This window comes from Pseudopodoces humilis, chromosome 6 (genome assembly GCF_049639895.1).
Source record: "Pseudopodoces humilis isolate 2021_Gansu_Grassland_sample_001 chromosome 6, ASM4963989v1, whole genome shotgun sequence".
Classification (NCBI taxonomy): Eukaryota; Metazoa; Chordata; class Aves; order Passeriformes; family Paridae; genus Pseudopodoces; species Pseudopodoces humilis.
This window is the reverse complement of record NC_142205.1, coordinates 54,369,979-54,395,026: the sequence shown is the minus strand read 5'-3', so window position 1 is coordinate 54,395,026 and position 25,048 is coordinate 54,369,979. Positions and strand designations below refer to the sequence as shown.

Sequence of the window (25,048 nt, the reverse complement as noted above, 5' to 3'; positions counted from 1 at the left end):
ATTGCTTACAGTGACAGCTGCTGGTTGCACAGTGTTGCTGGAGGCTTTCAGAGAGATAAGCTATTGCTTTCAGGAGCTTCTCCTAAACGTGTCGTGTTACTGGAGCCCTGGGTTTTATCCAATATTTGCCCACATATTCATGTTCCCTTTAGTCAATGAATATTTCAGTCCCTTTTTGCTATCTAAAACAATGAGGGATGTCTAAGTCTGGAGGTGAAAAAAGCAGAACATCTTTTACAACAAAGCAGGCCTTTTCAGCCTATGTTTGTTGGGCAGACAGTACCTTACACTCAGAGGTACAGGAGGACAGTATTGCATTCCTACTCCATTTTGAGGCCTGGTCTGTCTCTTAATTCTTATTCTGTTTTATATTTACCCTCTTTGTAAAGCAGTGTTTGAGTAAAAAATGATAAAAAAGCACCTTAACACATGAGACTTCTGAAATTAGGGGTTTCTGCTTTGTGTCTGGAAAGCTGGAGTTTGAGCTCTTTTGTCTACCTTCTCACAAAAAACCCTTAAAAAATGCAATATTCCTCAGCTTCAAAATTCTCCCTTTGCAGAGCATGTCATAAATATTAATACTGTTTGGTTAGCACAGCGGGAGGAACTTCAGTGTCTCTCCAGTACGAATAAATACGTGGTTGCTCCTTTTTCCTAAATAAAGTTACCATGGAAAAGCAGATAACTTCACCAGAGTTGGAGCAGCCTTTCTCAGTTTACTGCTCCTGCTCTGAGGCACCTATTTAAACCTCCCTGAGCAGATGGTACAGGAGACCTAACCCATCCACGGGCTAAACTGGGATGCTGCTGTATCCTCATAAGAGGTCAGTTGTTGCCTTTGCCTATATCCATGGGTTGGGGTTCTGTTCCCATGGGAGTGCCTGGGGACTGAGCTGGTGGGCAGCCAGGATGGTTGATGCAGGAGAAGGGCAGCAAGAGACAAAATGATTAAGTTAAACTTCACTTTCAAGCTTCAAAACAAAAGGAGGCTTTGGCACTTCATAATCCTGTCGAACACCGTGAGGGGGAAAGGACCTTGCCAAGAACGTGTCTGAAAAGCTGAGACAGCTGTTTCTGGCAGCAAGCATAGGATGCAGATAGGGGTGTGATTGCTTAGGGAAAAAAGCATTAACTGCCAATGAAGGATAGTGGCTTTGCCTCTTCTGCAGTGAGCTCCTCAACGTGAGGAACCAGCCTGAGTAGTGATTAATTGTTATTTCATTGAGTTCGAGACCATCGAGTCATGCTGACATCAACCATGGCTTATCAGTCCTGTGCAAGTACTTTGCACCAAGCCCAGCTGTGAATGTGCCAGCACTTTGGGTTAGAGCTGTTTGCCAGCAGCAGGGAGCAAGAGGTGACACATAGCAAATGTCCAAGGCTGCTTTTTGTAGGAGAAAGGGACTGCATTGTGTGCTAGAGACAGCCTTTGAGTGTTGGGTTTCTAAATGTGATTTTAGTGATTAGTCATTTGTCCCTTGGCCAGCAGATTTAGCTGGCTTGTGTGCATTGATGGGGTCTGCATGGGATTGGGGATTTAGCCCAAGAAGAGACTCATGGATGTTCCATTTTTTGAGCTCTTGCCTCTGCCAGCTCCTTTCCTTCCAGCCCAAACCAAGATTATAATCTGCCAGGCATTTTCTCAAGGCATTACCTTCTCAATGTAGGTTATATTTGTGCACCTCCAGGCCCTTTGTGGTGCAAACACCTTCTGCTTCTGCTGTGGCCTGGCTGCAGAGCCACTAGCTTGGCTTGGGACATGGTTATCCTGGATTTGGTTATTTGCTACTGCGTTTTTGGAATGAGCAGCCTTTATTCCTGTTCCCCACTGAAAATACCTCCAGCACGGTAGCTCACGGGTCTGGATTGTTCTCCCCCCTCGTCTGCCACTGATTGTGTTTGTTCTGGAAATGACTAGTGTCATATTTTTAGCAACACTTATTAAGACTCGTCTCCTAAAGTCTAGTTCAATGTTGCTAATTAACTTCTTCGATGCCACCAGCACTCTGCAGTGTTGCTTTGCCAGGGTGGGTTTTTTTTGTTTTATTTTGTTTTGTGTTTTTTGTTGTTTGATTGTTTTGTTTGTTTGTTTTTTGTTTGTTTTTTTTTTTTAACTGAGAAGGAAGATACCGATACCCTGCCATATTCTGCTTTAGAGTCAAAGCAAGCAGGAGAGGCATTGGATGCCCTTCTTTCTGCCTTCATACTCCAATTAAGGAAGAATAAGGAGCTCTTTAGGAGTCAGCTACAAAATTACTGGACCTTTAAGGGGAGGCTTTGAAGAGTTTGACTTCAGGCAGTTGTGTGATGTCCTTAGCAGGTCCCCATCCTTCAGATCCTGCAGCAAGTCAACTTTCCAGAAGTATATCAGTGCTGATAAAAAGTACCCCAAGGCATGTATGAGGAATGGAAGGGTCAGCGTTATCCTCATAAATCCAGCTGAACTCTCATGTTAGGGCTGGATTGGATCGATTACTGATAGGAAGGGAATTTAGGTTGAAGGGACAAAAAGAATCTTGGTAGCTAGTTTGAAGATCTCCATGTTCAGGGAGAAATGGGACCAGCCATGAAGGGTTGTGAAATGCCCCTGAAAGGGGAGCACAGATTCTGGAAAGAAAGAAGTAGTAAGCGCTTCAAAGCACTCTTTCTCAAAGTGCATTTTGTAATTAGTAACTACACTAAATCAAGAAAGCTGAGTTGTGAAAAAATCAAGAATAGAAGCGTTGATTTCTTTCAGGTGAGTCCACCAGGTGTGCAAAAGTAAGGGTTGATAAAATGAAATACTTTCTGGGACAAACTACCAGAAGAGTTTCATTTCAGCTTTTATTCAGAGAAATCCTCTGAAGCTGGTGGGAGTTTGGGCTAGAGGCTTCAGGAGTGAGTCTGCAGTGGATTGCTGTTTGCCCTGGAGAGAATTGCATTTTGCCATTGAGAGGCTTTTTGACCTCCTGATTTGTGTCTGAAGCATCCAAACAGAATATATGAATTGTAAGCTGGAACAAATAGTGAATATCCATATGAATTTGAGCTGCAATATATGCCTTACATTTTTATGTTGAAAAGGTTGTTTTTTAAATGTGTGCTCATGACTGGAGGGCAAAGCAAACAATAAAGGCTTAGGTGAATGAGATGTGTCCAAGGAAACAATGTCATGATTGTTCACTGTAACGGGATTTCTTCACTGTAAATAGGATTTTTGCTTGATTAAAATGTGCTGAGAGGAAACAGGACTTAAGGCAAGTTTCACTGAAATATGGGATTCAGTTTGAAAAGACTGGCACTGAAGAGGCAAACTGGCTGTTTCATGTTACATAGCTCCTCAGGGCTGTTTTCACGAAGTACCACCTGCTTGAGACTCAAAAGGGTGCAGGGGGGAGCAAAGAAACATCAGAGCTGGAAAGTATAGAAGTTACACACTGGTCATGACAGAAGATGGGAAAATCAGCTGCCTTTATACCAGTTTGAGCTGGCTTACTGGGGTGCCATTCATGCTTCCCTCAAATAGCTGGAATAAATTAACACAACCACTGGAGAGATGAGGCATTAGGCAGCTCTGCAGTTCTTTTTCATCAGTTGATGTTTGGGACAGAAACAGGGGGAGGGCTGTCCAAGCTGCAGGCAGAGAGAAAAAGTAAAGACAACATCAGGTATAGACATGCCAGCAGAGATGAAGTCCCTACCCCACTCCTAAGATCCTTCCAACCTACCATGTGAAGAAAAGCTTTTGTGAGTCTTCATGTACTGGCCTTTAGTTGCTCCTCTGTGTGAAATTATTCCCTCTATCCAAGGCATGCTTGGAGGATGCTGTGGCTGACTAAGGTCCATCAGCCTGGATTCATGTGATGCTTTGCACTCTTGTAATGCCAAATTAAACAAATGACTGGTGATGTTAATGTGAACACCGAGGCTCCAGCTGAAGGGAAATACTGAGGGAAAACTGCATGAAAATGAAAAAAACAAGGGAAATTTTTCCTCTTTTTTTTTTTTTCCCTTGGTTTTTTTGGTGGTTTTTTTGGTTTTTTTTTTAGAAGTAGGGATAATAAAATATATTTGCTTGATAGGAGCATATTGAGTACCTTGGTGGCATTAACAGCAGTGAATATTTCTGGCCTTCTCCTCCTAAGTTCTTGCTTTTCTCACTGGACAGTAACTGCCAAGTATTTTCTTGGTGCAATATTGAGTGTGTTACAAGTTATTCACAGGAAACATCCTTGGAATGACTGGAACAGATTTTAGTGATGAAAGCGTTGTACTCTTCTCCATGGCGAGTATCAGGCTGAGTGAAGGATTCCATCACCCAAAAAAACAAGCCAAGGTGGAGAGTGCTCTGGCAAGTTTCTGGTTGATTTGTAAAGTTTAAGGTGAACATTCACCCAACATTCTGTTGGGAGAGGTGCCTGTGTCTGGTGCCTTGCTTGTAAATGTAAGCTCTCTTTATGGGTAAATCAAGCCTCCTCCTGAGCTCGGTGGGGAGTAAATGAAGTTTTTGGGTAGCCTAAAACTGCATGGTCAGAACACAGTGTTGTGTAAGGCTGCTGTAATGTTGTTTTTTTGGTTTTTTTTCATATAAATGAGTTCAAATTGACTCTGGTATGAGGAGTAGAACAGAGAATTAAATTAGATTAATAGATTTTTAAGACCAGAAGGGACCATTACCTCATTTAGTCTGACCTCTGTAATGCATTCGATTGGATTTCATCTGCTTCCTCTTCTGCTGAGCCTAATGACTTGACTTTAACTGAAGTGTACCTTCCAGAAAGGCACCCAGACAATCAGTGCCTCACTTCACTGAGTGCTTTTCCTGGTTGGATATTCTCTCCCTCAGTTAAGAGGTAAAATAACATTCTTATTATAAATGTTTTGATTGTGCCTATTTGCATCATCCATAAAAAGGTAAAAATGTGTTTCTCAAGTCGTACTCTTTGGACTTTGCTCAGATAGTGCTCTGGAGGTCGCCTTCTGTGTGAGTTAATGGTAGGTCTGATTTTTTTATTTTACTTTTTTTTTAAGATCTTAGAAACTTGTTACTGCAGTGGGAAATTCCTGAGTAGACCAAGAAAGCAAATAATTCACTAGCAATGAGAAAATAGCTTTCTGGGCACTAAAATCAAGAAAGCCTTTACTTTCAGATGTGTGCTTTATGATGAGTGCCACAAAAATGTGTGTGTAAACTCTAAGTAAAAGAAATTACCAGTCTGCAGAGCTTGCATACTGCTCTCTTAATGCCACTTCCATTTTTATTTGAACCAGAGTGCTAGGGAGTGACATTTAAACCTTGGAGTTTGTCATCAAGTTCTAATTTTCCTCTTGATGAGAACATCTGTCCATGGGGAAGGGCAAAAACTTGTTCCAGCACTTTTTGCATAAGGTATTGAAATATTTAATTCCAATTGGGTGTTCTGATTGTTGGCTTGTCTTTCCCCCCCCCCCACCTTTTGTTTCCTATACTCTTTTTAAAGGAGTATACTGGGTAAAAAAATAGGATGTTGATGATGCAAGGAAATGAACTGTAGAAGATACAAGAAGTAATTGGGTAATTAATTAATTGTGTTAAGAGTCTTGTTAACACTAGTTTTTTCATGGCAAAATATACTGGCAAATTCTTGTGGCAATAGACTGTGATCTTCTTAATATGCAAACATAAATTTCCTGCACTCATAAGTGTCTTAATTCAAATTGAAATAAGTTATTTTCTTCAAACACCACGTTTTGCAGTATTTTGGATAAACTTCACTGTCAGGCATTTCTTTATGGTTAGAAACCATCTGAGAGAGGCTTTATCAAGGCTGTGGCTTCATTAGATTGAGCAGTGTGAGGATAGGCATGTATCTCCCCTCTTTTCATTGGAGGGAAGTTCCCTTAAAATGGGCACATATCAAGGAAGGATAGGGAAGTCCTCTCTTCTCCTTCACAGCAGAATTGTCACCAAAATGGTCCTGTGCATGTTTGGAAGTCATTGCCACAATGTTCTTGGCAGAGTAAACATCCTCTGCAACCAAAGAAAAATTACTGGAATTAGCCCAAATTACTCCAAAATCTCTTTGGGGCTAGCTGGTATAAGGCAGTGCCAGTGAGAGTTTTGGGTTTCCAGGCAACCTGATTTGTGCGTTGAACGTGGCAAGCATCACCTTGCTGAACCATGGCCCCTACGTGTTTCATTAAATCTCCTCCTTGTGATGTCTTCTGGGGTGGGGGAAGTGATGTGAAAAGTCTCCTTCTACAGTTGGTTAGCACTTAGCAGTGAGGAATGTCTTTTCTTTAGTGAGTAAAGCCAGAGCTGTAAAAGCAGCTCCTCTTCAGATGAAGCTCTTGTTACAGTGACCTGGCTCTCCTCTTCCTACTGCAATTTGAGAGCTGATTTTAATATGCCAAAGGAATAATCATAAAAAATATGACATGCATCAGTGCATCTCTCTAATTCATCTTCCCTGGAAAACTTTGGACCTTTTTCTGATAAAGGTAATATGTAAGGAAAGATGACATTGAGGGAAGAAGAGAGCTATGGCAGCCTTTCTTTCCACTTGGAATCCACAGAAAACAAACTAATATTTTTGCCTGAAATTAGAAGAAAGGAGAGATGGTCAAGTTTTAGGAAATCCTTTAACTTGCAAGGCAAAGACTCTGGCCTCTCATTAAAGGTGATACTTCCCTTAGCTGGGATGACTGATTGAAGTGACATCTTTGAGGCATTTACTAAAAGTTTTTGTTTTGAAACCTGTAACAAAGTGTTTTGGATGTTTCCTGACATGGTGTCAATGTTATCTTGTCCCCTCAGTATATTTGTAAACTTTAGTTGTTGGTTATAGAAATCTGTTATACTTGTGCTGGGCTTGTCACTCTCCTACTGCAAGAGACTGATTATTGATTTTTTAAAATTATTGTTTTTTCTTAATATTGCATGTTTAACAATAAAACTAAGTAATGTTCTATTCCTAGATGACTCTCCAAGGAATGCAACTGTTTCTCATTATAAAGGGGGGGAAAAGTAATTAAATTATGATTATTTTTCCCTTTTGCCCAAATATCTTCACACAGTGCAAATTAAATAAAATTATTTAACCATGACAAGCACTTCTGCCAATTAATCCCTGAGAAGTGAAGCTGGAAAATGTATGCCACACGCAAGCAGGCAGTCACACATGGATGCCTGGAAAAAAGAAACCCAGAGGAGTCTAAGACAAGCGTGAGTTAATCAGCCCAACAGAGCCATGAATGAGAGTTTAAGCAATGGTGATGTTCCTACCAAAGCTGATATGAGCTCCTTGCAGCTTTTTTTTTTCCCCCCTTCTTTTTTTTTGGTTTTTGTTTGGTTTTTTTTTTTTGGTTTGGTTTTGTTTTGTTGGTTGTTTTTTGTTTTTGCTTTTGTTTTTTGTTTTTATTTTTTCAAGGTTTTTTTCTGGTTTTTTTTCCTCTTCACGATACTCTGAAGAATCTTTTTCCCTTCTGGCTTAATTGCTAGAGATTAATTGAAGTTCAAGAGCTCAGTATTTCTAGTAGCCTTTATACTGAAATTTAAGATGGGTAATTAAACTTTGAATTGATTTCTTTTTCTCTACAATTTGAGCTTTTAGTATGTGCATATTTTTTATCTTGGCTACACTTGGGTTTCCTGAATTACAGGCAACCTTACCAAGAGATATTCATTAGACAAATGTGTTTTTTAACAACATAAAAATTGTTGTACTGAGCACCTGAAAACTGGATCCCATTAATAAAAACGAAAATATTTTAGGCAATTCCAGAGGATTAAAGAAAAAATTTGTTTTGTTTACCTGGATTTTTATATACCTGGTTTCATCACCTGTTGAAAAACACTGGTGCTTTTTGCATGGGCTTCAAGGTCAAGGTTAGCCCTGTTTCTGAATTTTAGCAGGTTAAAAGCCCAATGAAGTCAGTGGGCATGTCCCCAGGACGCAACTCTTCCCCAGAAAAACCTTGCCTCACTTTTAGGAGAGGTTCTCAGGTATCTGGAAGGCCTTTGAGGCAGCTGCTAAAATCCATGCCTGTGTCTCTGAGATGTTCATTTAGGCCTATTTGCTGTTCTTCTTCTTCTATCTGAAATCAAACACGGAGTGCAGACTTGTCTGAAGCTCCTGCTGCAGGAGCACTATTGACAATAGTGCTGTGCACACTTTAGATGTATAGATAGATAGATACTTGTGTGTTGATGAGATATATTTGAAAAAGCAGGTTTTCATGCTAAATACACATTTGTTCTCACAGAAGCCAGGGAGAGAGAAGAGTTTTTTCTCCTTGTATGAAGCTGTCCCGAGCAATTCATATGTTCTGATAGATACAAATATTTGATAGGCTTCCCTGACTCGAGATATCAAGATATTATGCAGGCCTAATTAATTTGATTTTGCACATCACTCCAAATGCAGTATAGGGAATTGATATATTTCTATCCCTTTATCTATTTTCTGTCTGATAGGATCCTCTTTTCTAGGCAAGACTACTTGTTCTTTGGCAGAGCAGTGAAGGTCTTTGGCTCTGTCAGACAGCATCAACTGGCCAATACCAAGCTTAGCAGGAGAGGAAAAAGGCCTAGACCAGACCAAAGTGGGGCAGCAAGATTATGAGGGAATGGAGAGGTTCCAGAAATAGACAAAATTCCTATAGTTTTTAGTGAAGCAAAGACTCAGTTTTAACTTTAACACAGTTAATCTGGATTTGTCAGGTAGTAGTTTGCAGCCTCTGACATTTCTGAGTACAGCCCATGACTTTGAAGAGGAAAGAGCATCAGCCTGGTGGAAATTCAGACAGATTTTCACAGGCTGGAGAGGAGTCGGCCAGGTGGCAAATAGTTGTGGCATTGCTGCTCTCAGCCACCTCCTTCTCTATTAAGGTTGAAGGTTTTTTTATACCACCCTGGGGTTTAGGTCTAGGAAACTGTACATTTAAACATAGAACATTTTAGTATTACCCAAGGAAAAAAAGGAAAAAAAAAAAAAAAAAAAGCAAATGGAAATGAAAGCTTTGATGGCCCTTGAGTCAATATTGTTTGAAAGTCACAATCCTTTATAAATTTCAGTCTTTTCTTCCAGGTCATAATAATAATAGATCCTTGCACATTGTAATTTCCTTTGGTGAACAGGTTTTTCTGACCTGTTTTTTTTTTCTGGTATGGACTGACATTGTGGTGCTTCAGCCTTTCCAGAAGAATGTGTTGTTAATTTGAGCCTTGTATCCTCGACTCATTGCATTTTTAGACACAGCAGGGAAAATGTGGATTATCTACCTAGAGGGGATGTAGAAAGGAATATTCCCTGCTTTTCTAGCTATCTCTATAGCTATATCATGTCTGTTTCATACTCTGCCCTTTCCCATAGCTCATAACTTTGATCTGCAAGTGGGAAATTTTGGCAAGACTGGGCAGTGCTTGCTGAGCTGACCAAGGAGTGTGAGCTTACCGCTGGGTAATAAGATGAATCTCACATCCTGCATTTTGCCTTGGGAGAAAAAGGAGCAAGTGTGCCAAGCAAATTACTGGGTGATTTACTTATTTGCAATTCTGGGAGTCTTTATCTTCATAAATCTCATGTTAGGATACATTTTGTAACTGTGCCCAGTGGTGATATATTTGTCTATATAAAAATCAGCGCCTTAGCTGTGCATAGGGAGCAGACCTCTGTGCTTCACCCCGGCTGTGTTTGATATCCAGAGTTAACTAGGATTGCCCAGTGTTTATTTATATGCTGGGATGAAGCTCTGTGTTTCATCTGTGTTGCTAGATGCACGGGCTGAGATTCAGCTCCTGGCTGGAACAGAGGGGTTGGCATTTAGCAGGGTGCCAGGTTTTCTGACGGTCGGGTGCACCGCGCTGGGAACAAACCAGCGAAGGGAGCTGAAACACGCAGGAAAATGTCACATGCCAGGAGTAGAGGGATGGCAGAGAGGTGACCAGTGGAGTTAGCTGTTAGTACGGCTTTTTATGTGCAAGCTAAGCACAGAGGACTTCAGTTAAAAATCACCTTTGGTGCCTTTCCAGGGTATCTCTCTGAGTAAGAGAAAGGAATGGATCCAGGTCCTGCATCTTCTTGTGCTGGGCTGAATTTTTTTCTGAATTTTCTGCCATTCTAACAGCTTGCTTTTCCACTTCATATTGTGGGGTCCTTCTCCAATCACAGTCTCACCTGAGTGCTTGGATGCTCTCTGTTATCCAGTCATCTAAGTCATCTTCAGACAGTCATGGCATTTTCTCTTTTCATTGCACCCCACAGTAAGGTTATCACCTACTTTTCTCTGTGAATGTTACTGCTTCATTCATAGTATTTTAAATTGAATTATGGACCTTTGTTCTGAAACTTGATGCAGACCAGAGCACAAAGGTTTTGCTGATAGCAAAGTTTGTCTACACAATCACTGTCAGCAGCCTATCCCCTTTGGTTAAACATACTGATCAGTTCTGATGTTTCCAATGCATCAATTTGTCTCCGACAACTTTCTTAGCTAAAATTTGAGCAGCAGGACTGCTGACCTAAAGTGACCCTAAGTTCTTCTTCTTGGAGACCTCCTAGTCAATGAAATTTTGGTAGATGATCATCGACTTGGGGAGATTATAACAGAGTTGCTAAGTTCTCCTTTGTCCTGTGTCCATTGAAAATGTAAGTTGCATCAGTTCACTGAAAAGTATCATATTAATTCAGAAAAGCTTCTTATCACAAATGGGCAAAATTTTATAAACAGGTTTGTCAGCTTCTGGTGGGCAGAGGGTCGCACCAGGTATCTGCTTGGCCACCTTTTTCCCCTTCTGCCCCTAGTAAAAGAGTCCACCAGCAGCTTGAGAGAGGAAGCCAGCACAGGAGATGGGTGCCGCTGGTGGCCCATTGCTGTGTTGCAAATCCCTGTTAATGTCAGTTTTTGCCTCCCTGCGCCATGGCTTCTTCCCAGCTGAATGCAGTTCTCTGCTATTTATATCACAGTCCTGTCTGAGGCTGGAGAGGGCTGGCTCACATGGAAAAGTGCAGCACTGCTGAAGGCAGCAAAGTTGAAGCCATTTGCACCACCAAAGGAACCGGTCTTTTGTCTTGTCATCTCTGCAGCCGCAGGGCACGCTGCTCCTTGCTTGCTTAATTGCCAGTTTAATCAAAACCTGACTCGCTGTTTCAAACACGATTTCTCCCACTGAACACCTCAAGCTGTCTCAGCAGCTCTGTGTGTGTGTCCTGTGGACGCCAGGAGCAGCTAAAACATATGGCTCTGGTTCAGGGTGCCGTGAATCCGAGCACGCTGTGGCTGCCCAGGTGCTGTGGCTGTGCAGTGAAGTCCCCATCCCACCCTCCTCAAGAGGTTATCCCAGCATAGCTGGTAGGACAGAGCACACGAGCGCTCATCTGCTCCAGTGCCAAGCCTTTGTCACCAGATCTCCAGGAGTTTGGGCTTCTGGAACCGTGTTCTGCTTTCATTTTCTAAATACCCTCCAGAATATACAAATTTTCACAAATACAAGTCTACCAGGTAACTTCAGCGCTAGTGACTGCGTTGTTGAGCTCAGGGATCGATTTCCAGAGTCTCTGTGATCACAGCATTTTCAATTCCATTGAAAATTATAAAACTCACTTTGCATTTTTAAGTGGAAAGAGAGGCTTTAAAGTATAAGTCCTGAAGACTTTGAGGTACAGCGAAGAAAAGCCTAAATCTGTCATATTTATTATTTCTTGTGGGTTTTATTTTCCTTTGGTTTAAAAGTCCTAGCATGTAATCTCAGAATTTAGGGGTGCTGCTCCTGACTTGTACAGGATTGCTTGAGATTGAACATGAAATGTCTTCCCAGCACTGACTTTTGAGGAATGTCATTCCAAACACCTGAAAAATGAGGCTTTTTCACAGGTTCTTTATTTCTTAGCTGTCCTGGGTGCTCTGAACTTGTTCCAGTCATTTGTAACCTTTGTAATCAGCTTGACTGGGGTACCTGGAGACAACCTGCAGCCCTGCTCATCCATCTTATAAAGCAGAAAGTGTAGGTATTTGCCCTCAATTCACAGCTCAGATACTTTGTTGCTCTCACATTTTCTTTCTTCTTTTGTTCCCACACCTTAATGAAAATCTTTCAGTGTTTTCTAAACCTCTGCTTATCCTGAGTAGAAAGCCACCTTTGTGTCAAATAACAGGCAGCTTCCAATCTGGCTTCTCATCTTTATGAAACTAATTGGAGATTTTTGTCTGGTGTCAAAAGAAAGCTTTCAGAGGATACTCCCTGACCATAGGGATACAGGATTGGATGCCAAGGTCTCCAGCCTGCTGTGAAGGTGTTCTTTTTGTGGATTCATCAGGGTATGGCTCCCTTCACACCCCCCAGGGCTTTTTTCCCACCTCTATTCCTTCCCTCTGTCCATCTTTGCTCCTGTTTGATTTGCCTGGAAATAACAACAGCGTGATTCCTCAAATGCAGTAACTTGAGAAGGAAACCCCATCTCTAATTAGGACATCCCTGGAGGGAGAGCACAATGAGAGCTTGAACTCCTGCACAAAGAAGTCACCTGTGCCAAGGAGCTCTAACACATTTTGAAATGGCAGACTGCCACAGGGAGCAGCACAGCCACCTTCCTCTGTGGTGTTTCCCTCCATCCACAGGGCTGTGGAAGGGAGGTGAACTTTTGGCTGAGGCTTCCCAGTATTCAGCTGGCTTGCTTGAGGACTTACGGCTAGATTTAGAAAGCTGAATTTATACTGTTCTGAAAGTGTCACTGCCATGGTGAGGTCACAGGTACTTCCACACTGGAAATTTTGTGGTTTTATTTCTGCTATTTATTTCTTCTTCTGTTTCTTTTCTTTAAGCAGATTATGCTGTATAAGAATCCCTCTGCAGCAAGTGGGCTTGTTTGTAATGCAAGTTACTGAAAGCAAAATATTCTTTTATCAGATGCTTGTTTACACACAATTCTTGCTGTAGTGGTCACTGAGCCATTCAGCATTCATTTATTTGAAACTATCATGTCAGTCAGAGCTGGGATGGCTGATATTGCTGAGACTGCATTCAATCCCAGGGTGCCAACCCAGAAATCATACCTGCCTCTGTTCCCAAAGCCACTGCATGCTGTTAGATATAACCCTACAAAAGAAGAATTAAACAGAGTTGCTCTATCCTTTCTCTGATCCAGGTAAAAAAAAAACATGTATCCATCCTGGGCTCCTAAATAGTGAGGTGGTTATTACTGGGGCTCAGTGTGAAGCTAATTCTGTAGAAGTCAGAATCCCACATAGGTCAGATACCGAATCAGAAATGTGTGTCTTCCTTTCTTGTTTAGGTCACAAGAGGGTGAAGAAAGAGCTTCATGTGATAGAGGCCAGGTTGTCCAGATAATGAAGTTTGAATTTGTCAGTTTTCAGTCAAGAGATCTTCTAAGAAACCTAAATGCAAAGTTAAGGGTTAGCCCGTTAGAGGAAGTTCAGCTTGAAGTGGTGTTCAGGACCAGTATATATGAATATGTAAATTTGTACATGCGTTAAAACAACTAAAGGATTGTAGTCTAAAGGGAAGAAAATATTTCTCTTGCATTGAGATATTGGGTGGTTGTGTTTCAGAGGTGATGGAATGTATGACTAAGGACAGTTTGAATATTGGCTGTTGTAAAGTACGATAAACTAAAGCTATCTGTTAAGTTTATAGCAGTGTATTTTACTGCAAAGAGCAGAAGCCTGAAGCAGAACAAGCTGAAAGAGTTTTCAGCCGGGCTGAAACACACAACCTTTTGGGTGTACTTTTCAGACTCTTTGGTCTCATTTTCAGTCATGCTGTGTGTTTCCTGTAGTCTTCTGGGGGATCTGACAGACTCATCAGAAGCGATGGAGTGTAGCAGCCTCTTCTCATGCACGTATGCAGCTAGATCCTTGGGATCAGGAAATTTGGCAGTGCCTCAGGACCCTTGTCCCCCAGTGCTGGCAGACAGAGCCATGGCCCAGCAGACCTGTCTGCTGCCCTTGCAGAGGGCAGACATCCAGCATGATTCATACAGGGTGAAGGAGGCTCAGGCGAGAATTAATTTGTATTATTCAAGGAGTAGCAATCAGGGTCCTATTGTTCTAGGCAGTGTGCAAACTTATAATCAAAACTGTCATCCAAAGGCCTACAGTAACATTATGGGAACTAAGATAAGAATAATCCTGAGACATGCTTGAAGGGCCTTAAGGAATGTAAGTCCCAAATACAGTATATCTGATGCTAAAAAATTATATTCAACCTTGTATGAAACATCTGGTCTGTAGATGTTTGCTGTGTGAACCTGTGTTCTGGGCACAGTTATTCAGAAGTCTGTAAGCTGTTGCAGTTTCTGACCCATTGCAAACTTCTCATTCCCTGGCCATGAGGAAATAATTAAGTGTAGAACGGCAGCATGAAGGGAACAGACAGAAAAATCTTCTATGTCATTCTTGACTTTGTGAAGCAATCAAAAGGGACACAATGAAGTTTATAAAGTCCATAGCTGGCTTCAGCAGAAGTAAAATTTATAAGCTACAGACTTCAAATCTCCTTGAATCTATAAACCAGCAATTCTGCTTCACAGGTCTTAAAAATATATATAAATATATATAAAATTCGACACATTGAGTATGGGCTTCCTCAGGTTGGTACAGAGGAAGAATAAACATCAAAATGTTTTGTTACTTAGCTCGAAAAACTGGAGAAAGACCCTGTAAGCACAACAGCATTCACCAAGTTATTGAACTGTGTTATATGAAAAGGTGAAAAAAGTGCAAAAACAACAAAGCACCAAACTGCCTTTGTAAAGCACTTTTGGGCTGCTTGGCATTGCTTCACTTTAGAGGACTGGAGATTTCTGGAGTTCCCAACTGAGGTGATAGAAAGAGATGCTCTTTCACTGACTGTGACAGGAGCATGCTTAATCTTTGCTATAAAGTGGTAAGAGTGCTCCCAGGATTTGGCCGTCAGAAATGGTATTCAGAATCGTCACTGATGCAAAAAGGTTACAGATATATGCACAGCTAGGGACAAGGTTTAAAAATGCTTTGATTTCATTTTCTTTGGGCTGAGGAAGGGGAAGATGATTCCTAATGATTATTTAAAAAAAAAAAAATCCAGTAAGGCTTTCTTCGGATGGCTGATCCAGCAGTTTGCCTGCTATTGGCACTGGAGATAAACTCAGACCTATAAGCTCAGCTTCCTATGCTCTTCGTGTCTGCACCCAAACTGTATTGACTCTGTCAGAAAGTCTATATGCAGTTACTATATGTGAATTAGGGAAACTGTTGTGTTCAGATCCTGTATCTGTGTGCCATGGGGAGATGCAAGAGACTTCTGAGACCTTCCCCTTCCTCTACCAGGTTTCTCCTTCCAGGTAGGTTAATGATGAACAGTGCAGCAAAAATAGATGATCTCCCCTCTTCTCCCCCTTTCCCTGACATTGAACTGAAAACATGGATTCTTTAGGAGCCTTTTGATTGAGAGAGAAAACATGAAAACAGAGAGGAAGTCTGTCAGAGTTGGATCAATTTGCCCAAACAGCTCAGTTTTTCAGCTGACAGCATTTTAGCACTCAGAGGGGAGTTGTCAAAATCTCTCTACAGGCAGTCATGTCCTTCATGCTGAGAAATACCTTATATTATCTCAAAAGATAAGAAAGAAGCAAAGAAAAAAAAAAGGAAAATACAAGATGGCTTAGATTCCTGTTCTTTCAGGTCACGGAGAAAATACCCACTCTTGTTTCATTTCTTCATCAAATCATGTCGTGTCAATCTGGTTTGCTGCTTGATCACTCACTTTGAGATGGAGTCTGTCCCCTCTTGCAGTGTCCCACTGCAGCCCAGCTGAGGCTTGGCAGGAGTGCAGAGCCAGGCAGGCAGCACTGCCTCTCTCAGGGCTCCTGATGCAGATCAGAAGAAGTGATTAATGCAGTTAGGGTGCACTGACCCACTCAGAAAACAGATTGCTCATCTCTTTGCACTACCTTAATGAAAGCAGTTGATAAAAATACCTGTAATGAAGAAGATGCTTCAATGCTTTATTGTCTGACAGCCCTTTCTGGGATGCAGTCGCAGTCGGGAATAGTCACAGAAACCCATGGGAGATAAGATTTAAGGTTTGCAGGGTGGCCAGATAGCAATGGAAGATGGAGCTGATTAAGCTGGACAGGAGGATGCAGGTTGGGAGGCAGAGAATCAGGCCTGTGATGAGATGGGGCTCACAGCAGAAGTGCAGGCGATACCGGAGAGGTACAGTGTGGGAATGGAGATCGTGCTACACATGCAGAGATAAAAAGGTTGGAAAATAAAGACAAAATTGGAGGGGACATCTGCTATAGGCTATCACAAATGGAGGCAGGCGAGAGTGACAAATTCTTGGACCACATCACACAGTATCTGAAACCAGGAGACGCTTCAATTACTGTCTCCAGGCTGGTGACTCACAGATCTACCTGTCTGCTCTGGACGTGTCTCCTACCTCATAATCCGGCATCTCGGCTGATTTCTCTGACAACCCCCCCCGGATGCTTTGCCACTGAAATTTAAGCTCAGCATGGCAAGAGCTACTGCCTGATTTCTTCTTCTCCCCCACTGCTCCCCTTTCTGCATGAACAAGAGTGGCATAAGTAAAAGAATGACGGGGCTGTGTCCCAAGCTCTGCCTGTGAGTTGTGTGCTGTAACGCATTTGGCTTTCATTAAACCCCTTGACCTGGAGTTGCTCTCTAAATTATGGTGGCAGGTGAATTTAAAGCTGTCTGAAAGGCAGTGAAGGAAGGCTGCAATTGGTGGGAGTCTCCCTGGGGCAAGGAGAGAGTCTGGTGCGGGGGTGGAGGGGTTGTCCAGATACAATGCCACTACTGTTCCCAGGTGTGGCTTTATGCTAAGGTTAAACTGATAGCTGTCCCCATCCCACCCCTGGCTCTTTTATTATTGCCCTTTTGCTTCAGATCTGGTACTGCTGCTGCAGCAGCCTGAATTGGTTCTGCTGATTGAGCCAGTGGAAAACGAGTAATTATTGTTTTCAGTGGGGCATTTTCCATCAGATCAGCCCTGTGCTTTCATTAATTGCCAGATCTGCTCCAAGAGAGGGGATGGGAATGCCTGGCCATGTCACAGGGGAGAGGAGACTGCCGTGAAATGGTTCAGCTCTAACACGAGGCTGCAGCCTTGGTTAAGACCTGCATCCAGCTAAAATAGATGGGGGAGAAAAGAAATACTCAGCAGTATTCCTTACCCCCAAAGAAAGAGAAAACTAAACTAAAACTTTCTGATGATGAGACCTGCTGTTCAGCAGCTGATAGTGTGAGGTGGACAGCCCCAAGGAGATACATTTCAAAGCAATATAAGGAATTTCACCTCTGCAGGAGATAAACTGCATGGCTTTTACTGGGTTTTCCCCAAACTTCTCTATCCCAAGTCTTTTGAGGCACACCTAAGGCAGAACAGGGTGGGCTTGACCCTCTAAGGAGGTTGAAAACATCTGGTTTGACTTCTGGGACAAGAGCAGAATGAGGACAGCAGGAGCTGGCACAGAGCTCTTTGTATCATATTCAGTCTCTGATAGGTGGCCAAAAATATCTCTGGGTTTTGCTGTATTCACCATTGCTAAACCCACTCTGCCTGGTTTGTGATCAATATTTGTCATCTGCTCCAGGGCTCTGAGGATTGCATTGCTCCAAATCCCTGTTTCCTCTGCACCAAAATCCTTCTCCTCCTCTCCCATGTTTTTCAGTACAAGTGACTGATAAATCATATTTCATAGCACAGCAAGCACATGCGGGAGGGAAGGAAAAATTCAGCGTGTCGTGTTTCTTTAGCCTGCTGGGCAAGCCTTTGGGGAGACAAGCCCAAAAAATGTGCAGCCCTGGAGGTCAGATCCCTGCTTTGGGCACTGGGGAAAGCCAGGCCTGGATGCAGCCTTCCTGCATGTGCTGCCATATGGTTTAATTATCATGGCATATGTGAAATATTTCTCAGGTTTTTTAGTTGTTCTTCCTTCCCAGCCTTTATACCAGGCTCTTGTACCACAGTGTATGTAGATTTTGGGATGTGCACTGCAGGATGCAGAGCATCACTGGAGCCAAGGTGCTGCTAAATCAAATGTTTTAAATCCTTAACAGAAAGATGAGGTTCATCTAAAAATACAAATTACGATGATCACACATCAAAACGTGGAATCTTGGTGTGACTTGAAGAAGCTCATTCACCTCTGACTTCAGCTGGAACATGAATTTCTGAGTTCTAAATACTCGTTGGAAAATACACATCTGCCACTAGTGAAAAGCTTCCAGTTGTTTTACCTGCTATAGTACTCAGTTTTTAACCCATTCCCTTGGCTTTATTTTTGGCCTTATTTTCTCCTGTACCTCAGGAGAAAATATTTCTCCTTGGTCCTCTCAGGTGTTGGCTGTCACATGAGGGACAGCTTGGTCATCAAAAAGGGTCATTTTGATTTCCTTCCCCCTCATGGTTAGGGCTGTTTGTTGTGACAATTTAAAAACAGGAATTGTTCTTCCTCAGAAAAGTCTAGGCCAACCTCTGCTCGCACAGGCGCGCTGCCAGATGCTGCTTTTGGATTTGCATTTACTCTAAAACACGAGATGCATGTGTGGCAGGGACTTAGCCAAACATTTCCCCAGTTCACCTCTCTCCCCGCATCCTTCACTGAACTTCCTTCCTTGCATTTGGCAGCTGCCTCGACTGAGCCTGAGGTTTGCTTTAGGACTGGGGAACTCGGCTGTAGCCCATTGGGGCTGCTGGTGTTGGTACCCTCTGTTTTCAGCAGGCAGACGTGACAGGAGCCGGCTGTCCCTCCTGGAAGCCACACTGCGGGTACCCTGCTTTTTCCTGCTGCAGGGCTTGTGCTAGTCCCTGGTATGAAATACAAGAGGCAAAACGGCAAGGGAGCAGAGGTAATGTAGTCAGAGAGTTCCTCTTGGAAAAGAGGGTTTTCTTGTATTCAGAAGCATCCACAGCTTGGAGGGAAGGACAGGGAAATGACCGTGGGAGCTAGAGAAGAAGAGGGAGCTCGTGAGTTGCTGCTACCCTGAGGAGTTAAAAGGGCACTGAGAGATGAAAGAGAGATGTACAGATGAAAGAGAGAGACTCCATAAAAGGCCGTGAATAAATGAAGCAGTGGACAGAATCTGTGCTAACACCGAGGAAGAGAATGGCTTTATAAAAGCTTTATTTAAAAAGAAAGCTTTTAATGCAAAATGGAAAAGGGTGGGCAGTGAGGGAATGGTGTTTTGTAAAGATAGTCATTGATGAAAGGCAGAAAAAAAGGCTGCCAGGAGAATTCTGAATATATGCAGAGTAATAGGTCTGAATTAAATTTGTTTAATGGCATGTCAAAAGAGTTTGTTAACAAGCCCACCAGCTTTTTAATTTCTCTTTTCTTATGTTTTTATATATGCCTACATAGTACGGGATTCAAAAATACTCACGAGGGGAGAAAAAAGGACAAGAAAAAAAATTAACTGGTTTTGAAAATTAAAGAGGATGAAAGTGATGATCCTAGAAGCTGCACTCCGACAAAGTGAATGTGGTCTTTTGCTAGAAAATAAATTGGATTTTTTAAAAAATCCTGTTAACATTTACAGAATTACATAAATGTGCCCAAAAAGTAATGTTGTATTTTATAGAGCAGATCATCACAGACAAACTGGGCTGCTTTTAAAATTTTTTTTTTTTTCAGTTACATGGGAAAAAAAAAAGAAGCCACAGCATGTAAAGAATATTTTATCTGTAGAGATATTAGTAAAATAGTCATTATGTTTTCCAAGACCTTTCCTCAGAATATGTATTTTGCATACCTAGTATGTGTCCATCCTACTGTTAATAAAAAGAAAAAAGTAAAAATATTTAAAGAACTGAAATCAAAGGCTCAGGAATGGATGTGTGGTTTCATGAGTATTCACTAATTAATGATCCAAGCAAATGGACTAACAGATGAGGGATTAAATCCATGGAGGTGCCTGCATTCAGAGGTGTAGACAAGAAGAGGTGTAGGAGAGTACCTGGGAATGCGGATCATCAGAGATACCAGCACGAAATTAAATTAAATCCTCTGCATGAAATGCTGACTAGGTTGTCTAAAAAGGATCTTGGGAGCTGGTGAACCTGTGGAAGACAAAAGAATGCTAAAAGAGGCTGGAAAAATGGGTGGAAATCTGAGTAATCTGACATGACAGCCAAAAAAAAAAAAATGCATTGCAGTGATTGCCTCTGGATAAGGACAGCAAAGAAAGGAGACTCTCATCCCTTGAGAACAAAGAGTCTGAAGCATGTTTGTTTAAAAAAAATGTATCTCCTGGTGGCTTCTCACTGCTGCTGCTGGATCTGAGTTAGGTGTGAGGCAGAACCGCAATTCAGGTGCAGGACTGTCCATACCCACCATGGGCACTGAGCAAAGGAGCAGCAGGGAAAAGGGAGAGCCATCCATTCAGGTCACTGTGGTTATCTTCATGGCATCACCAGGACTTCAGGAGACAAGTCATCAAATGTTCTAAAAAGCCTTATTTTTAGCCTGGTAAATCTTGGTGGTTTTTTTCCTTTGCTTTTGGGGGCTTGAATCTTTCAGTCTTGTGTTTTTTATTCAGGCTTTCTCCATAGTGCACTGGAAAATCTCGGGTAGAAAATGAACAGGGGCAAGACAGAAAAATTTCCCATGTGCACATATGACGATAAGCATTGTGCTGTAGAAAAATCAAATATCACCAGAACTGGAAATTTGGCCTAGGATCAGGAGGAAGGCCTGCCCTCTAGGGTGCTGCAAACAGTAGGTATGCTTCCAAAAATGATCAGGAGGAAGTGGTTTTAAATAGATACACAGATGAGACTTCTTTGTTGCTACTTTTCTTGGTTAGTCCATGCATTTGCAGATTTTTTTCTGTAGTTTTATATCATTGCATCTGTAGATGATAAAATCACTTAGGGGCAGATTTTTGAAGATGTGTGGATGTTTATTTTCTGTCTATGAGCATCCCCTTTTTTTTTAAAAAAAAAAAAAGTAAAAAAAAATCCCTTAGGCCAAGCTATTATGTTTCCTTCAGTCTTCACAAAACATTATCTTTGTTCTTCTAAATTATTGGCTTTTTAAAATTCATTGTATCACTCATATGTCAGACCTGGAAATAATGGCCAGTCAAGCACTTTTTCTAATTCGCAAACATCTTTCTCATTTCCTCTACTTGAGGAAGGCATGTCACCAGATAGACTTTCAAGGTCATATCCATATTGTTGCTCCCAAAATTGTTTTTACCAAACATGGGGTTTGTTTTTTTCACATTGTCACAGCCCATGAAGGTGGCCTGGCTGCTATGAAGACTGCTAGTTTGTGGCCACATCTGCTCTTTGCCCTGTCTCACCTGATAAGGTGTTGATATTCAGGCAGTGCTGGCCAGACCTGCATCCCTGTGTTGTGATGTAAGAAAAGCAGGTCAGGGATGATCCACAGCTGTCTTCCAGCATCAGCCCTCACAGGGAGCCATAGGCACAGGCCTCTCCAGGCAAGAGGGATAAAGGAAATGGAACACAACCTGAGCTGGTGGGTACAGAATTGGCAACTTCATCAAACATTACTTTGATGATTACATTTGATTGCTGTTTACTTTTTTACCGGGGAGCTGGCTGCAGAAAGAGCAGATGGGTATAGGCAGGGTGGGACTGGGAGAAGGCCATGCAATCTGTTTCGATACAAGGCACATATCCCCGTCAGCAACAGAGACATCTTGACCTTTGCTATTTTGTCAGAAGTCTTCTTTCTTTTTCCTTTACCACTGTCAGCTCAGTCTCAATGTGCAGAGAAAACAGCTGAAGGATTGGAGAGACAGGTGTGGAGTGTTGGAATGTTTCTGCCTTTTATTTTTTTTCTTTTAAGGCTCTCATGTCCATCTTTTAAAGTGCTTTTCTACAGTAGCTGGAACTGAAGAGAGGGAGATAGGAGTCCCTCATTCCTAGGGCTGGGGCTTGCAGTAAGCATCTGAAACTGCAAAACTCACTCCACAGAGACTGGGAGTTGGCCTCACTTGGGAAAACCCGTTCTATCAGTCTTTGAGATCAGCTTGAGCTGTACCTGTGATACCAGTCTCAAAACCTTTCAGAAGTCCATTGGGTAAAATTTTGGTTTTTAACTGAGTGAGTAGCAGCACTTTTAATGCTGTTAAAGCCAAAAAAAACACGTGCTTGTGTACCAGTTCCATTGCTTCAGACACCTCCCCTTGCCTCTCTTCCCTCAACTAACTCAAAGGTCACCACTGGTAATAATAGTAAAACCAAAGCAGAAATATGATTCTATTGATTAAAAAGATTTATAAGGTAACAGTGAAGACCCTTCTTTTTCTCCAGTGTGAACACTCTGATGAGTCTGAAGAACAAGTGAGCTGGCATTCATGCACAGGAAATGAATCACAAGAATTGTTTGCATGGCGTTTTTTGGAGAAGGAATATTAAAATGCAAAGTTTGATTTATTAGCACTGTGAGAAGTGTGCAGCCTAACAGAAGTCTGCTTTTTTATTAGTAGTACATAGCAGTCAGTAGTAGTAGTAGTAGTAGTAACAGAAGTTTGGTTTTTTTTTTCTTTTTGGAAGTACTATGTTTAGCTTCAGCGGCAAATAGATAAAAGCTTTCTGCAACTTGTTTCATTTATCACTAGAGAGCATTTGATGCTACTGCTTCCTCCATACAAAGTAAAAGCCTTAATAAAGCAATAATAAGCTTCCATAGTTATTACTGAATTGTAATGAATGTCTAAACAAACTCACAGATGTTTTTTAGTCTTTCATATAATGTGGGTGTATCTTCTTTACTCCAGCCTAGCCCTTTAAGCCTCCAGAATCATTCTTTTTTTGGTTTGCTCCCAGGAAGTCCAGGTGATTAAAAAAAATAACCAAAAAAAAACCCCACAAAAAACCAAACAAAAACAAACAAACAAAAAAAATCCCTGTGTCAACAGTGTGCCCAGAGCAAGTCCAGCAATGAGCCATAATATCATAAAGGGATTGAAGCATCTCTTTGTGGAGATGGGCTGAAAAGCTGTGAGTATCCAGCCTGGACCAGATCATCCAAGGGATCTTACTGATGTGTCTAAGTACATGATGACAGGGAATAAAGAAGATGGAGCCAGGCTTTTCTTACAGGCAGATAGTGGAAAAGCTTTTATATTTTATTTTTTTTTTTTTCCTATGAGGGTGGCAAAGCACTGGTGCAGATTGCCCAGAGAGATTGTGGAGTCTCCATTCTTAGAGATATTGGAAATCAGACTGGACACTTGCTGTGGGCTCTTGCTGCCCTTGAGCTGGGTTAGGTGATTTCCAGAGTTTCCTGCCAAGCTCAGCTATTTTACATTTCAGTGGTATCTTTGATGCAGCAAATGGGGAGACTGTTCTGTGGTTATAAGGGCACTGATCATCCTGCACACTGAGCAGCTCGGAGTGAGAGCAGACCGTCTGCTTGTTTCTGCTGCAGAACTGAGCAGCTATTAAATGATGGCTTTTGCTCACTAATGACATCAAATGGATTTTTAACATGTAAATGAAAAGAGGAAAGCAGAGTCACTTGTTATTTGCTATGGGTTCGCCTGAAGCAGATTTCCCATGTTAAAGCACTTAAAAGCAAATACAGAATTTATGATGTGTCGGTAGATTTTAAACCTGAATTACGTCCAGTTGTTGTAATGGCTAATAATGCAAATTATCTGAGTCATCCTCAGTGTAAAGCAGTAAATATAACCTGCACATTCAGATACACTTCCTTTTTTTTTTTTTTCTTTTCCTCTCCCCTTTCTCATTAATACTTTATCTCCCTGAAGAGATGTTTTCAACATATTATGTGCACCAGCATACTGTGCTTGTGGTGTTCCTGGATGTCATTACAAAGAAGCCTGAAGACTGTACTGCTGCTCCTCTGCCTGTGACGCTAGGTTGGAAATAGCTTGGAGCAACAACAGCAAGCATCAACAGGGAGCTGTATTAATTATTTGGAATGTGTCTCTTAAGAGGAATCAACTGCTTTTATTGCAGAACGAATATTACTTGAAATGGGAAGGTTACTCTAACTGTTATCATAATCTGTGTGTCATTAACTTTCCATGTTTAGAAGAAGAGATTAACAACCCTGTAAATTGGTACAGTAAATAGATGAATTATAAAAAAAAATGGTTTTATTATAAATAGAAGTTTCTTGATATAGTTACCTCCAAATTGCTGGAGAAGGATTGAGTCTTTAGCAACTGAGAAACTGCATGATGGTGTTGGGAACCAAAAAATCTCTCACTCATGTGAAAGCAATACTGAGCTCTGAAAAATGATGTGTGTCTCCTGCAGGTGGGATAAACAGGTGGGATTGTGCTTCATACCATGCTTCCTTCAAAAATGGCTGTGACATAGGAATGCTTTTTTCCCTCTTAAAGTGAGATTGACAGATTGAATGGGTTTGTGTGAAATTGGGTTCTCTTCTATAGCATGCATACAGAGAGTGAACAGGTTTCAAGAGAACATGGTGTAAAGTATACACAGTAGTGGTAAAGCAGGTGTAACTAAAGTTCACCACAGTACTTGTGTCTGCAAGGAAAAAGTGAGAGATGGCAGTGGTTTCAGCTTGTTGCCAGGTGCCTCCACAAAATGGAAGTGCATTGTGAAAAACACACAGAACAAATACTTGTGAACCTGTTTTTAATCCAAATGCTGTGTATTTGACTATAGCCCTGATAGATCTCTAGGAAACAGCGGAACTAAATCACTTATTTGTCCACAGGGCAGGCTCACCATGGGCAGGTTTCCTACATTGCCCCACCGATCCACCTGGATTCGGATCTGGAGAGACCGCCATCCAAGGGTGAGTCCGTGGGACAGTCTCCATTCACTTGCATTCCAAACCAGCCACAGGCTTGGGTGGACATCACTCACTTGTTCACTGAGCCTCCATGGCCAAGTTGTCACCCTCCATCCAAGGACAGTCTGGGGAGCAAATTAATTCCAGCAGGAGAGACGTGCGTGAGATGCCCGTGTCCCACGTGTCCCATTACATAGCTTTGAAGATCCCATCACTTCACAGGGTGGTTTGCTCTCCCCACTAGTTTACTCCTGCAGGGACAGGTACACCTTAGGTCCTGCTCTCTGCCT

At 41.9% G+C, this 25,048-nt stretch overlaps 1 protein-coding gene across 16 annotated transcripts in view; it reads left to right on the top strand.

Moving 5' to 3' along the window:
* The window catches only part of ADGRL3 (adhesion G protein-coupled receptor L3), a 486,649-nt gene that overhangs the window by 322,735 nt on the left and 138,866 nt on the right, over positions 1-25,048 (top strand). For 15 of the 16 annotated variants that reach the window (XM_088056057.1, XM_088056043.1, XM_088056046.1 and 12 more), the window contains one exon: positions 24,681-24,761. The exons of the other annotated variant lie outside the window; for it this stretch is intronic. In XM_088056057.1, the coding sequence (XP_087912183.1) occupies positions 24,681-24,761 (81 nt within the window). The remainder of the gene's footprint in view (positions 1-24,680; positions 24,762-25,048) is intronic. 16 annotated transcript variants of the gene reach the window in all.